The following is a 12,950-nucleotide window of genomic DNA, read 5'->3' on the forward strand; positions in this document are numbered from 1 at the left end:
CTATTTGTCTAAGATATAGCCTTCCGAAGATTTGGATTTACACATCATGCAAATAATGGTTTTTTCTGTTCGCTATATTTGGACTATTTATGGGCCGATCGGAGCGTGGCATGTCATTTCGTGACCGGGAGAGTCCTGCCAAGCGATTGGCACCAGAAAAAAGGACATCCGAGTCCTCACGATTTTCGCAAAAAATCATGATGTAACCATCATTAAATTTGCCAAAAATCGACCCCGTCTTCCTAGTCGAGATTTTGATGCCGTTCGACGGGCTGGATCCTCGCGATCCTGGAAAAGTTGGTCCTTCACCGATCTGACCCTATTTGTCTAAGATATAGCCTTCCGAAGATTTGGATTTACACATCATGCAAATAATGGTTTTTTCTGTTCGCTATATTTGGACTATTTATGGGCCGATCGGAGCGTGGCATGTCATTTCGTGACCGGGAGAGTCCTGCCAAGCGATTGGCACCAGAAAAAAGGACATCCGAGTCCTCACGATTTTCGCAAAAAATCATGATGTAACCATCATTAAATTTGCCAAAAATCGACCCCGTCTTCCTAGTCGAGATTTTGATGCCGTTCGACGGGCTGGATCCTCGCGATCCTGGAAAAGTTGGTCCTTCACCGATCTGACCCTATTTTTCTAAGATATAGCCTTCGAAAGATTCTGATTTTCACACCATTAAAATACTGGTTTCTTCTGCACGCTATATCTCTGCCAAATGGCATCCTATCGGGTCGTGGCATGTCATTTCGTGACCGGGAGAGTCCTGCCAAGCGATTGGCACCAGAAAAAAGGACATCCGAGTCCTCACGATTTTCGCAAAAAATCATGATGTAACCATCATTAAATTTGCCAAAAATCGACCCCGTCTTCCTAGTCGAGATTTTGATGCCGTTCGACGGGCTGGATCCTCGCGATCCTGGAAAAGTTGGTCCTTCACCGATCTGACCCTATTTGTCTAAAATATAGCCTTCCGAAGATTTGGATTTACACATCATGCAAATAATGGTTTTTTCTGTTCGCTATATTTGGACTATTTATGGGCCGATCGGAGCGTGGCATGTCATTTCGTGACCGGGAGAGTCCTGCCAAGCGATTGGCACCAGAAAAAAGGACATCCGAGTCCTCACGATTTTCGCAAAAAATCATGATGTAACCATCATTAAATTTGCCAAAAATCGACCCCGTCTTCCTAGTCGAGATTTTGATGCCGTTCGACGGGCTGGATCCTCGCGATCCTGGAAAAGTTGGTCCTTTACCGATCTGGCCCTATTTGTCTAAGATATAGCCTTCGAAAGATTCTGATTTTCACACCATTAAAATACTGGTTTCTTCTGCACGCTATATCTCTGCCAAATGGCATCCTATCGGGTCGTGGCATGTCATTTCGTGACCGGGAGAGTCCTGCCAAGCGATTGGCACCAGAAAAAAGGACATCCGAGTCCTCACGATTTTCGCAAAAAATCATGATGTAACCATCATTAAATTTGCCAAAAATCGACCCCGTCTTCCTAGTCGAGATTTTGATGCCGTTCGACGGGCTGGATCCTCGCGATCCTGGAAAAGTTTGTCCTTCACCGATCTGACCCTATTTGTCTAAAATATAGCCTTCCGAAGATTTGGATTTACACATCATGCAAATAATGGTTTTTTCTGTACGCTATATTTGGACTATTTATGGGCCGATCGGGGCGTGGCATGTCATTTCGTGACCGGGAGAGTCCTGCCAAGCGATTTGCACCAAAAAAAAGGACATCCGAGTCCTCACGATTTTCGCAAAAAATTATGATGTAACCATCAGATATCTCTCGGCATCCAATCGGGGCGTGGCATGTCATTTCGTGACCGGGAGGACATCTACTTTTCAACTACAGCTCCGCCCAAAAGTATGCCAAGATTTCTGTAATCAGTAGCAATCATACTTTACTAGCGCCATTAGAAGGCCATTCTGGGCGTGCCACGACTTCTTGTGATCGGAAAAGTATACTTGATTGCTTGGGTTCGGATGAGACCTCAAGTTATTTAAGGACTTATGCTTAACAGTGAAAGAGGAACCCCAAAAGTATGCCTGATTGTTTTTTTTTTGTGTTGCTTTTGGAAAACGAGCTTGTTAAGGATTTCATAGAAATGCCATGGGACCAGCCTCGAATTTGGGGTCGATTGACTTCTTTTTGGCATCAGAAAATAGGACATCAATTTCGCAAACGATCATCATTAAATTTGGTAAAAGTCGACCTCACATTTGTATGTCGTTATGGCTGTATTGAGCGTTCTTGTGATCGGTGGAAATATTGGTATCGATTGACCGACATTATACCTATAAAACGACGTTTTTATAATAGCTTTTGTCATTGTACAAAATCTTTATGTAATAATATCGAATTAAAACTATGAATAGAAGCAAAAAAAAGGGACCATTTGGTGGAAAAGTGGGCCAGCGATCAAAAAGAGGACCAGTTTTGGTGTTTTGGGACTAATAGTGGCAACCGTGGTTTTAGTAATTAATACGCGTATAGTTTTGTCGTATATGGGGGGCACAATCTACCCGGTTCGGGAGGGGTCTGAAACATCGAGTGCAGTTTTACAATTTCTTAATTGATTTTCTTCGATTTTTTTTTGGCTTTTCGCGTTTTTTTTTCTTGTAGTATTTTATAGTTTTGGTTAATTAGTTCTTCCTGTTCTTTGGCTGCGGTTTATCTAACTCTGATTCTGTTCAGAATGTGGTTTTATCCTTTGCTACGGTTGCGTTTGCGTTTGCTTGCTGTTTGTTACATATATAGATATCACGATAGTTCCTGCGAGAACTGGGTCTCCAGGGTGGGTCTAGTTCTAGTTGGATTTCTGCTGGGATTGCGTATCGGTGGTCCTGGGCTGCCATAGCCCGCGGCATACAGCTGCGGGCACGAGTCTTTTATGAGTTCCTGCGTCTCGCGCAGCTGCCGCTGCACTTGCGGCGCCAATCGCTGAACGCTAATGGCCGCTGGAAACTTGTATTCCGCAGCGGGTGCGGCCTGCTGGGAAGACATACAGAACAGAAAAATCTATTAGGATCTATTGTGAGTTAAGTTCGTTTTGATCCTACCTGCACTCCGTGCATGATCTCGCCGTAGTAGCCACCCGGAGGCGGTGGCGGTGGCGGCTGCTTTTGCTGTTGCTGACTTTGGCTGTGTGGAGCGGTTTGTATTTCGTACGTTTCGGGGGCATTCAGGGAAGCCGATGTCGCAGCTCCCTGTGGGGGAGTGCTCGGTGCGCCGTAGTAGGCCAGCTGCAAAGGCGCTCGTCCTACTCCCACTCCCACCCCGCTGGCGCCGGCGCCATTGAGGAAACCCGCTGCACCCGGCTGCTGCATGAGTTGGGAGCCGGCTGTGATATACTGAACGGAAGGAGGGGCTGCGGATACAGGGCAGGAGCTGATCGGCGGCGAGGGCGCCGCTCCATACATCAGTCGCTTGGGACTGACGCTCTGCTGCATGACTCCGGCGGGAAGGGACAGCATATACTGCTGCTGTTGTTGGTACAGTTGCTGCTGTTGCTGTTGGAGCTGCTGCTGATGGATCTGTTGCTGCTGTTGGAGCTGCTGCTGCTGTTGGAGCTGGGCAAGCTGCGCTGCGGCTGCAGCAGTGGACGTATGGACGATGTTGGCATCCATCTGGGGCAGGAGGATAAGCTGCTGTTGCTGCTGCTGTTGTTGCTGGTAGAGAACGGCGGCCTGCTGCTGGTGCTGCTGTTGTCGCCCCGCCAAAACATGCTGAGGTAGATACTCCGTCGCGGCCATCGTACCACATGCCGCTGAGGGCTGGAGTAGGAGCCCTGCGCTTCGCGGTGGCTGCTTCAGCGGCACCTGCACCTGTCGGATGGGCGTGGTCTGCAGCGAGCGGCTGGCGGAGGAGCAAATGGAGGCGGTGAGGCTGGCGGATTCCCAATGCTGGCGCAGGGCATTCAGACGTGCCTCCTCCAAGGCGACTTCCGTCTCGCTGGCCGAGTCGTAGTCGGGACCCTGCAGGGGTCATAGGTTACTAGAGTGTTTTGCCGGAATAATTTGCAGTACTCACCTCATCGATCTTTCTGTCCAGCATGCGGAAAAAGTTCTGTTGGCTTGAGGATATTTCCCTGGAAATGGGGAGAACATTGTTAGCGGGGCATTCAGAGGAGATCCTTTCGTATAGGAATTGCTTACTGGCTTTGCAGCAACGATAGATTCTTGGCACGCAGCAGTGACACGGCCACATCCTCGTCAGAGTCCTGGATATCCTTATTGCTTTGCTCCTCGCTCTCCTCGTGCTTCTCGCGGTCGCGTTGCTGTGCCTTCTCGGTGTCCTCGATGTGGCCTTCGTCCTCATCCGTTTCGGCATCTGAATCGGCTGCGAAGAGACCAAGGACCAGAGAATATTATAGAAGATGAGTTGGCAATTCCGAGAGTGCCACAAAGTGGCAAAACTTTAGCAATAAAGTGAACTTGCGACTGCTGTTCGTTCGAGAACCCGAGACCGGGTGACACACATTGATAGCAGCACTTGGCGCTCTCCCAGGACATGGTGTGGCCTACCACTTCGAGAAAGTTCCATTCATCTTTCATAACATTCGGTCAAGACCTGCTTCTATGTACCTAATATTTCTTTGTGCCTCTTCTTTAAAGATGGCCATAAATTTAATTAAAGGGAGTTATGAATTTTAATGCAAATCCAACAAGGAGAAGAGAGAAATCCAAAGCCACGAAACGAAGGTTATTATGAATAATTAATCTAGGATCCCGTACGAAACGAAGCGTAAGCGTAGCTTGCGCCTACGAGAAACAAGAAATTTGGGTCGTTTATGGCACAATGGCGCCTTTGTGTATGCTACACATTTTGGCTTGAACCCTTTTCCACACACACAGCCACAGACACACATGAAAAAAGAGAAAGAGAGAGAGAGAGAGCAGGACCCTTGGGGGCAGACCACACCCACCTTATCGCAGCGCCCATTGCAACAACAAGTTGCTTTTTTAGCAGTTAATTATACACAAACACACGCACACATACAAAGAGAGAGAGAGGGAGAGAAAACACAAAGGAGAAAGAGAATAGAGTGAAGGAAGCAGACGAAGTGGTGATAGGGAAGGAAGGTGAACATCGTTGAACGTGCAGTGGAAGTGGGGCATAGTCAAAAGTTTGGCCCATGTAGGTTAGATTTTTACATTTTTATAAACTTAAGAGCAAGCACACACACGCACACACACACACACACACACACACATATGCACGTGGTGTGTGTATATAGTATATATATAGACAATGGGGATTTTTAAATGGGGGTTTTAAAAATGTAGGCCTTTATTACTTGGCTGAATGCATGGGTCCCCTCTCGGGGAACAGCAGAGGTCTTCTCTTTCTCTGTTCTGCTGCTAGTGACATATTAATCAATGATGTCCTCATTGTGTGGAAACAGGTGGCTCACACAGATACAAGCAAGCACACACTCGCAGAGAGACAGACACACACACACACACGCATACATGTATGGCAAGATTGAAGGCAAATTGATGTCGTCATGCGTGTAAGCTTTTGTTATTGGAACTAAAGGGAAGGAAAGGGAAGGTAGCTCTGTAGCCTCCCGATCGACCTCGACACCTCTATATCCTCCCTCCTTCTTTCACCCGCTTTCACCCAACACTCACCATGTCCTCCTTTCTTGCCATTAGCTTTACTCTTCGATTTCCTGGGATACAAATGTATCTTGCTCTGCCCGCAGCCCATCTTCCGTCTGTGCCTCTGGCAACGTTGTTGCTGCTCCCGCGGCTGCTTCTGCTTCTGCTTCTATCGCTGCTTCGGATGCTGCTGCTGCCTGTGAGTGTGTCTCTGCTACTGCGACTTTTGTTGTTTTCTTCAATTTGTGTGTTTCTTTATTTTATTATTAATTTGTTGCTCGACACGTTCTCCTCGCCGTGCCGTGCCGTGCCGTGCCGTGCCGTGCCGTGTCTCGTGGGGTCGTGTGTGGCGCAGAGCCAGCGGGCGGTTGTCTCTCCAATCCGCAGTGCTCTCTCTGGCGGTTTCTCCTCCTCACGGGGCTGTCTTCTCTCCTTGCGATTTATTCTCACTTTGCTCTTCCTCTTCCAGTGAGGGACTGTCTGCTAACTTCCTCCCACACGTTCTCTGGAGCTGTCTTCTCTCTAGCGTTGCCTCCTCTTGGGGTATCCGTATCCGCACGTTCTGTGTCTGTCTCCCCACTTGCTCGCACGTTTTCTGGCGGTGTGCTGCTCTCTTTCACGCACCGCACTGTCTCTCTCAGGCAGAGACTCTTTTATTTACGTTTTCTATCAAAACGTTTCAGTGCCTCTTCTCTTCTTGTCTCGTCTCGTCTCTGTCTCGTCTATTCTTCTGTTTTATTCAATTTTCACTAATTTAACTATGTGTGTAAATTTAATTTATTTAATTTGTTGTTGAGATTGTTGCCGCTGCTGTTGTCAATTTCGAAAGATTCCATAAGAACAGCAGGAACAGCAACAGCAACAGCCAGAATTCTTAGTGGAACTCTGACACCCAGCCACCCATTTAGGCAACCACCCACCCCACCAAGCACCTCTCCCTCTCTGCTCCACCACCTCTATCCAGTTCAAACCAAATAGAAATGATTTTCCTTATTTTTTCATTCTTTTTTTTGATGGTGGTGGTGGTGGTGGGGGTGGCTGATACAGCAACGGAAATTAACTTGGGACCTGCGTCCCCCTCTATAGATAGCACTCTGTCTGTCAACCACTTGTTCCTTGTTTCTTCTGCTGCGTGCGGCACAAATTCAATTTGTAGCAAAACTCGTAATTTGTTGTAAACAGGATATCAGAAAGGGTTTGGCACCAACTTTTGCACCAGGGACCAAGGACCAAGGACCAGGCACCAGCTAATGCAGGGTATGCGAATCTGCTTTAGAGTATTTTTTGTTAAGATAAAAGAGGAGGCTGGTCCGCGCGCGTTTTTGCCTCCTGCGTAGTTTGTGGCTTCTTTTGGCGATAATTTAAACAAATAATAACAATATTAAGCACAACAAATGGTGCAACAAAAACACTTGAACTACGAGTAGATTCAATTATTCTCTCGATGGCACAACGGCACAGGGCAGAGGCAGTGCCAGTGGCAGCCACTGGTTCTCTCGCACTGGACTTATAATAGACACAAAGACAAGCCCAAGGCGTATTTTGTGCAGGGTAAGGTGTATCCACTCTTATTTGTGTTTGACAATACATGAGATTGCGGTGAGATCTGTCGCAAGTAAGGCCCTCGGCCAGACCACACACAATAGATATCAAATAGAAGATAAAGCATGACACCCTCCAGCAAATATACCTTGCACACATACAAACACACACACAGGCACCACACTTGCGCCAAACAAAAAAAGAGGGAGCACGCGCGTGTGTGTGTTGTTGGGAGAGCGAGCATAAGAGTGCTCTCTCTTTTTGCTGGCTACAGCCGCTGCCGCTGCTGCGTGCGAAATTGATTTTTCTATTTATAAAAAAAAAATCAAAATATATCCGCTCGGGTTCGTACGCTTTTGTTGCTCGGCATTTTCATTCCTTTTTGATGGTTTTATTTCTGCTGCCAGCAAAACATAATTTATGTTTTATTTATGATTGCACGATGTCTTAAAGATTTCCATTCGCACTGCGGGCCCCACTGGGGGCCGCGTTTTTATACATACGTTGAAACTTGTTTGATTTATCCCATCGGACATTTGGGCCCATTTGGACTCCGAAAAAAAAAAAACAAACACACAGCACACCGTTTGAGACTTGCAACATTTACCGCTAACGAATTAATTCACACCGATTTCTGCTTAGATCTATGAGCTAGGAACTTTGAATTTTTCTTCAGCTTCAGCTTGATTTTGTTTCAGCGTATTTACACTCGATTTTCCTCCGGAAAAGTTGCCGAAAATTTACTCGACGCGTTGCTTGTGTGTGGAATTTTGTATGCTGAAATTTATGCTGCTTGACACTCCTCTTTGTGTCACACACAGCACACAAGAGAGCGAGAGAGAGCAGCTTGACGGCATACCAACGCACACAGAGGCAGAGAAGCATAGACGCTTGTGCTCTTGTCCTCTCTGCTCTGCTCTTCTCTGTAATGCAGGGGTGTGTTTTTGGGCGAAGCTTTTGCACAAGGGTTCATTATGCGTAAGCTTGCAGCACGCTTTTAGGGGGTGCAAATGAATGAATGATTGAATGAATAAATGAATGAATGCATGAATGAATAAAGCTTTTTAAAGCTAAAGCAGCCCTTGGAAATTAACTTGGATCAGAGCTTGGTGCTTTTATTTCATCTTTTCTGCAATGGTTGGCAACGCTTTCGCGAAAGCTTATTCCAAAGCTCTCGGAAAGGTCAAAGGTTATGTCACTGGGGTGCTACACTCCACACAACTCTGCTAAGCTCTGGAAAATTGAAATGAACTTTACAGCTGGTGCGCAAGCTGAAGCTTTTCGAACTAAACATCATAAAAGGATAACTCCTGGAGGAATTCTAAATGGATACCGCCAAAAAATGCAAAAAATTCCGCATTTCAAAAATGGGGTCCCTGCTAGATTGGTCATTTTCTCCACTGTTCAGAGAGATAGAAAAAAAACTCACTTTGTCATGTTAGGGCTCATTAATTTCCACAGACGCGAATGCTGAATGCTGACCATTCAGCTCCGCTCTATTTCCGCTGCCTAGAGGACCAGGACCACGGCCACGACCCTTCATCAAGAACAACCCTCTGCATTCTCGCCCCTCTGAATTATATTATACGAGAGACATGTAGATGCCATTATTTATTGCATAATAATGAAGTGAGAAACGTTACAAATCAAAACACTCGACAGCATCTAGATAAACTTTTGTCCGTTCCCAGTATTCTGCCGTTTGTCTTTTTATCATTATAATATATACTATATATTTGGGGCAGAAACGATGGCATTTTTTCCGTGCATTTGTCAGCCGCAACGGAATTGAAACGTTTGCGCTTTTATTACCACGGACGTGTGTCGTCCAAAGGGGCTGGCACAGGGCATGTGGACAGGGGATGGGGATGGGGATGGATGTCACACGAAATGGTGGGAAAAATATGAAATGTATATGGCAATAGTGGACAGGAAGCAATATACAACAAATGCGAAATGATATCTTTCCATTGATCTGTTGGACTGTGACAAAAAATGGGGTGGCAAGAGTCTCTAAACGGATGCTGGGGGATGGGAAGCCATTCTGAAGCTGAAATATACATACTAGTAGCTTGAGAATATACCTATTCCAAAATATATGCGAAGTATACAGCGTAAGCCACCTCCCAGACCCACCTCAAATGCTCCCACAATCTGTGATCCATTGCGAATTATGAGACTCCTGTCAAAGGATTGTCCCCTCGTTTAACTGTTGATGATGGCAACATATGTTTCTGTCACATTGTTTGGCTTTTTTTCGCCTGCTGCAACAATTTGGGGCAGCTTCCGATGAACCTGTTCCCATTTCCCATTTCCCATTGTCGCTGCTGGGGGAGGCCTATAAAGCATTTAGGCAAATTTTCGCACTCCTTTCCTTTTCGCCCGAAAAACAATTTACATAATTTTCAACGATTTTCCGTTGCTCCTTCCTGCTGCCTGATGTTTATCCTTCCCGCTGCCGCTGAGTGATTGGCGCTGGCAAAGGAGTCCATCAGCCATGAATGACGTTTGATGCGGTGGCAACGTTTTGTTTAAATCTCGGCTGCCGATTGTGACTATCATGAAAGTGGGCGTGTCCCCCAGCCACGTGACCGCACGCGTTGCGTTGAATTTAACACGGGACGGAAGGACCAAAGGATGAGTCTTGGGTGCAATGCAAATGGGGTGCGGGACCGGGAACCGGGGACCGGGGACCGAGGACGGTGCTACAAAATATTTTTTAAACTTTTTTTTTGCGAAGGACAACGACGAGTACGCCGTCGCCGTCGCCGTCGCCAAACCCAACGCCAACGGACGCGTGCAGCCAATAAGTCCTTCATCACTTCCGCTTCAGTTCAGTTCCGTGATTTTGCACAAATAATGTTTTGATTGCGTGGCAGCGTGACGTGTAATTATTATCGCCGCACACAATCGACAACAACAAAGACTAAGGCCCGGGTGTTGGCCAGGGATTGGGTATTGCAGGAGGCAGGAGTCAGGGCTCGAGAGTGGCAAAGCAATTAAAATGATTTGCCAGATTCCCAGACAGATAGAAGATAGAAGATCCTCCTATGAGCTGGCCGAATAGCGATAATACCGGTGTGACGGAGGGCTGAGAGCGACTAATCTATGGTACATTTAATTATATCTAATGGAAGCGATGACCGGTCATATAATGAATGTCTGACTCTCAGGCTATTAAAATGATTTTCTGTAGGCATTAAATCACAAGAACTGCATCTTTGAATTTTTCTACAAAAGCTGCTCAATATTGGATTGATAATTATAGAAATGCTCTCACTGTTTCGAGCTTGATATTTAAGAAACTGAAGACATATGTATATATTTTTAGCTCAAGCACGGAGCAAAACAATGAAACAAGTACAAAATAATCGTCTTATATTATATGCGGCAGCGAAAAACTTAAGGAGATGCATTTTTAATGGTTATTTTTACAAGAATCAAAGAATCTAGTCAATACTAATGGATTATTCAACAAAACTCAACAACTAGTTAAAGTTGAACCTAATATGGGCAGTAGGAGTGGGCGTGGTCGGATAAGGAAGAAATTTATCTCAGTCCTTATGCACATTACAACCAACTGTACTCAAATTCAAGTCTCTCCTTCGAATTTATGCCAAAATATCGGCTGTATGGCCCAATGTGAATTGAAGGGTTTTGATTCTGCCCCTCTGAAACCCCCAGCAAATAGTCGTATATCATTTAAAGCCCAAAAATATCATAAATTACTTGAATTAAAAAGAGGCTCCCACACAGGAGCGAAGTTTCGGAGAAAAGTTCCTTAAGGACACGCACTCGACTGCGCGAAATCGCAAATTAAAAATGGCTGATAAAAAATTATGCAAATTGTGGCGGGGCCCCGCCCATTGCCACGGCCCGCGACCAGAAGCAATCCTTTACAGGAAAGCGGACAAAATTTCATTAAAAACAGCAGCCAGAGAAATCTTTTGATGAAAATTAAAAACTTTTTGCTGAAGGACAATTGACAGAAAAAAGATGACAGAACGAAAGAAAGAAAAGAAAATAAAGGAAAACCAAAGGGAAAGCCAAAGCTGCAGAGATTGTGAAATCATGAAACAAGGAATTAAAACAAGCAATAATAAAATATTATGACAGCGTGGAAATGAACGAAAAGCAGGCGTAGAAATATTTAAATTGCGCCAAGCAGCTTTCATATAATTTTAATGTCCCTTTTCCAGAGCCTCTTAAGGTCCAGCCAAGTGGAGTGCGACTGGGCGGCTGTTTTGCATAATTATATTCATTGAAAACTTATTTTCTTCAAGTTTTCCACAGCGGAAAAATATTAAAAAAAGAATATGGCCAAGGAGGAATCAGAGGGAAAAGAAATCTCAGAAATCTGAGAGTGGAATTGAGTTACATTGAAAGGAGAAGGCGAGAAGAGAAACAGTTTTTGACATTTAATTGCTAGAGAAGTGCACAGGAGCACAGACGAAGCGGGGGACCACGGAGGACCATGGAGGACCATGGAGGAGAGCTGCTGTGCTGCCCAAATGTCCGTCACTCCACTTGGAGAAACTTGTTTCAATGAAGCTGGACCTGAAGATGTTGCCACTGCCACTGCCACTGCTGCATGAAAGAAAGAAAGAAAGAAGGAAGAGGAGGAGCCCCAGATGAGAGGAGAAGAGAAAAAAATGTAACATGATTTAATGACATGAATTATTTATGAGTTTCCTGTCAATCAAAAACCACGTCAAAGCATTTTGATGGCGATGTCAACGCGCCACTGAGCAAAACACACGACGATGCAGAGGCTGAAGCTGAAGCTGCGGCTGAGGCTCCTGGCTCTGGAGCGTAAAAAATACAAATAAAAATGCCAACCGAAAAAATGAAAAATATATAAAAGCAAAGATGTTGTCCATATCCACATCCACATCCACATCCCAAGGTAGCGCAGCTACAGCTAAATACATAGTTGGTTAAAGGCTCCGCAGATGAAGAGCCTCCTTTCTAGCAGCTCTTCCTAGCCTCCTGCTATCCCCCTTGCAGGCAATCAATATATTTATAATGTACGAGTATCCAACAAATAGCTGCACAAATGATATGCTAATTTCTAAGCTTTTTAATCAAGCCAAAAAAAAAAAAAAACCCGAGCCAATTTGCATTTTGTTTGCTTTCTTCTCTCCATTCTCTCCATTGTTTTCCCAGCGCCAAAGTGTGTTCCATTCTGTGCCGATCTGTTCTCCGAGCACTCGTATTGTTGCCCCTTCGAATGAAATCAATCATGTAATTTATGTTAGGATAATATGGCCAACCAAAAGCAACAGCAACGATAACGGCAACAGCAAAGGCACAACCGACAGACACAACCAGACACCCCAAACTCCCCTTCGCCGAAATGGACTGTCAAGAAATAAATATTTAACAATAATTGATTTAAAAGTCGCATGCAAATGTCTCCACCTCCACCGCAGGACGAGGCCTGGCGTGGCCTGTCTTTCCTTTGCCCGATTCCTTCCTGGTTCGTTTTTTAAGCCGCTTGGCACGTGGGTAAACCAACGGCTGTTTCCACCAGGAACCAGGAACCAGAGGGGAGTACGAGCACCGTTTTTTTTCAATTTCCTCAGGCCGCTAAGCAAACAGAGTGAGGGACCATGTCCTGGATCCTGAATCCTGAATCCTGGATCCTGGTCCCAGTCCTGCTTTCGGACTGTGCGCCTTTTAAGCGTGAAATTATATAAAATATCCTTTAAAAAGCTTTTGATTTCGCTTCCCTGTCCCGGACAGGGCGTAGTATATGCAAATGCCTTTTCATCT

At 45.5% G+C, this 12,950-nt stretch overlaps 1 protein-coding gene across 5 annotated transcripts; it reads right to left on the minus strand.

Annotated features, from left to right (window-relative positions):
* Positions 1–2,417: 2,417 nt before the first annotated feature.
* Positions 2,418–8,001, minus strand: LOC108152217 (mediator of RNA polymerase II transcription subunit 15). Of its 5 annotated transcripts, none has more exons than XM_017281394.2 (6): positions 7,679–8,001; positions 5,664–6,391; positions 4,185–4,368; positions 4,060–4,117; positions 3,090–4,004; positions 2,418–3,018 (listed from the first exon to the last, which is right to left on the minus strand). In XM_017281394.2, exons 2-6 carry the CDS (start codon positions 5,740–5,742, stop codon positions 2,791–2,793), a joined length of 1,464 nt encoding a protein of 487 aa, XP_017136883.1. In that variant the 5' UTR covers positions 5,743–6,391; positions 7,679–8,001; the 3' UTR covers positions 2,418–2,790. The 5 variants fall into 5 exon arrangements, with proteins under 5 accessions (XP_017136883.1, XP_033243456.1, XP_033243455.1 ...); XM_033387565.1 differs by having other exon boundaries at positions 2,418–3,021; positions 7,783–7,997; XM_033387564.1 differs by having other exon boundaries at positions 2,418–3,021; positions 7,679–7,997.
* Between the last annotated feature and the right edge of the window lie 4,949 nt (positions 8,002–12,950).

This window comes from Drosophila miranda, chromosome XR (assembly GCF_003369915.1).
Source record: "Drosophila miranda strain MSH22 chromosome XR, D.miranda_PacBio2.1, whole genome shotgun sequence".
NCBI lineage: Eukaryota > Metazoa > Arthropoda > Insecta > Diptera > Drosophilidae > Drosophila > Drosophila miranda.

Coding starts and splice junctions, on each gene's coding strand:
- LOC108152217 (XM_033387565.1), bottom strand. CDS start 5,742: ATGGGCTGCGGGCAGAGCAAGATACATTTGTATCCCAGGAAATCGAAG. Junction 4,369..5,663: donor TGGCAAGAAAGGAGGACATG/GTGAGTGTTGGG, acceptor GTCTCTTCGCAG/CCGATTCAGATGCCGAAACG. Junction 4,118..4,184: donor CTATCGTTGCTGCAAAGCCA/GTAAGCAATTCC, acceptor CCCCATTTCCAG/GGAAATATCCTCAAGCCAAC.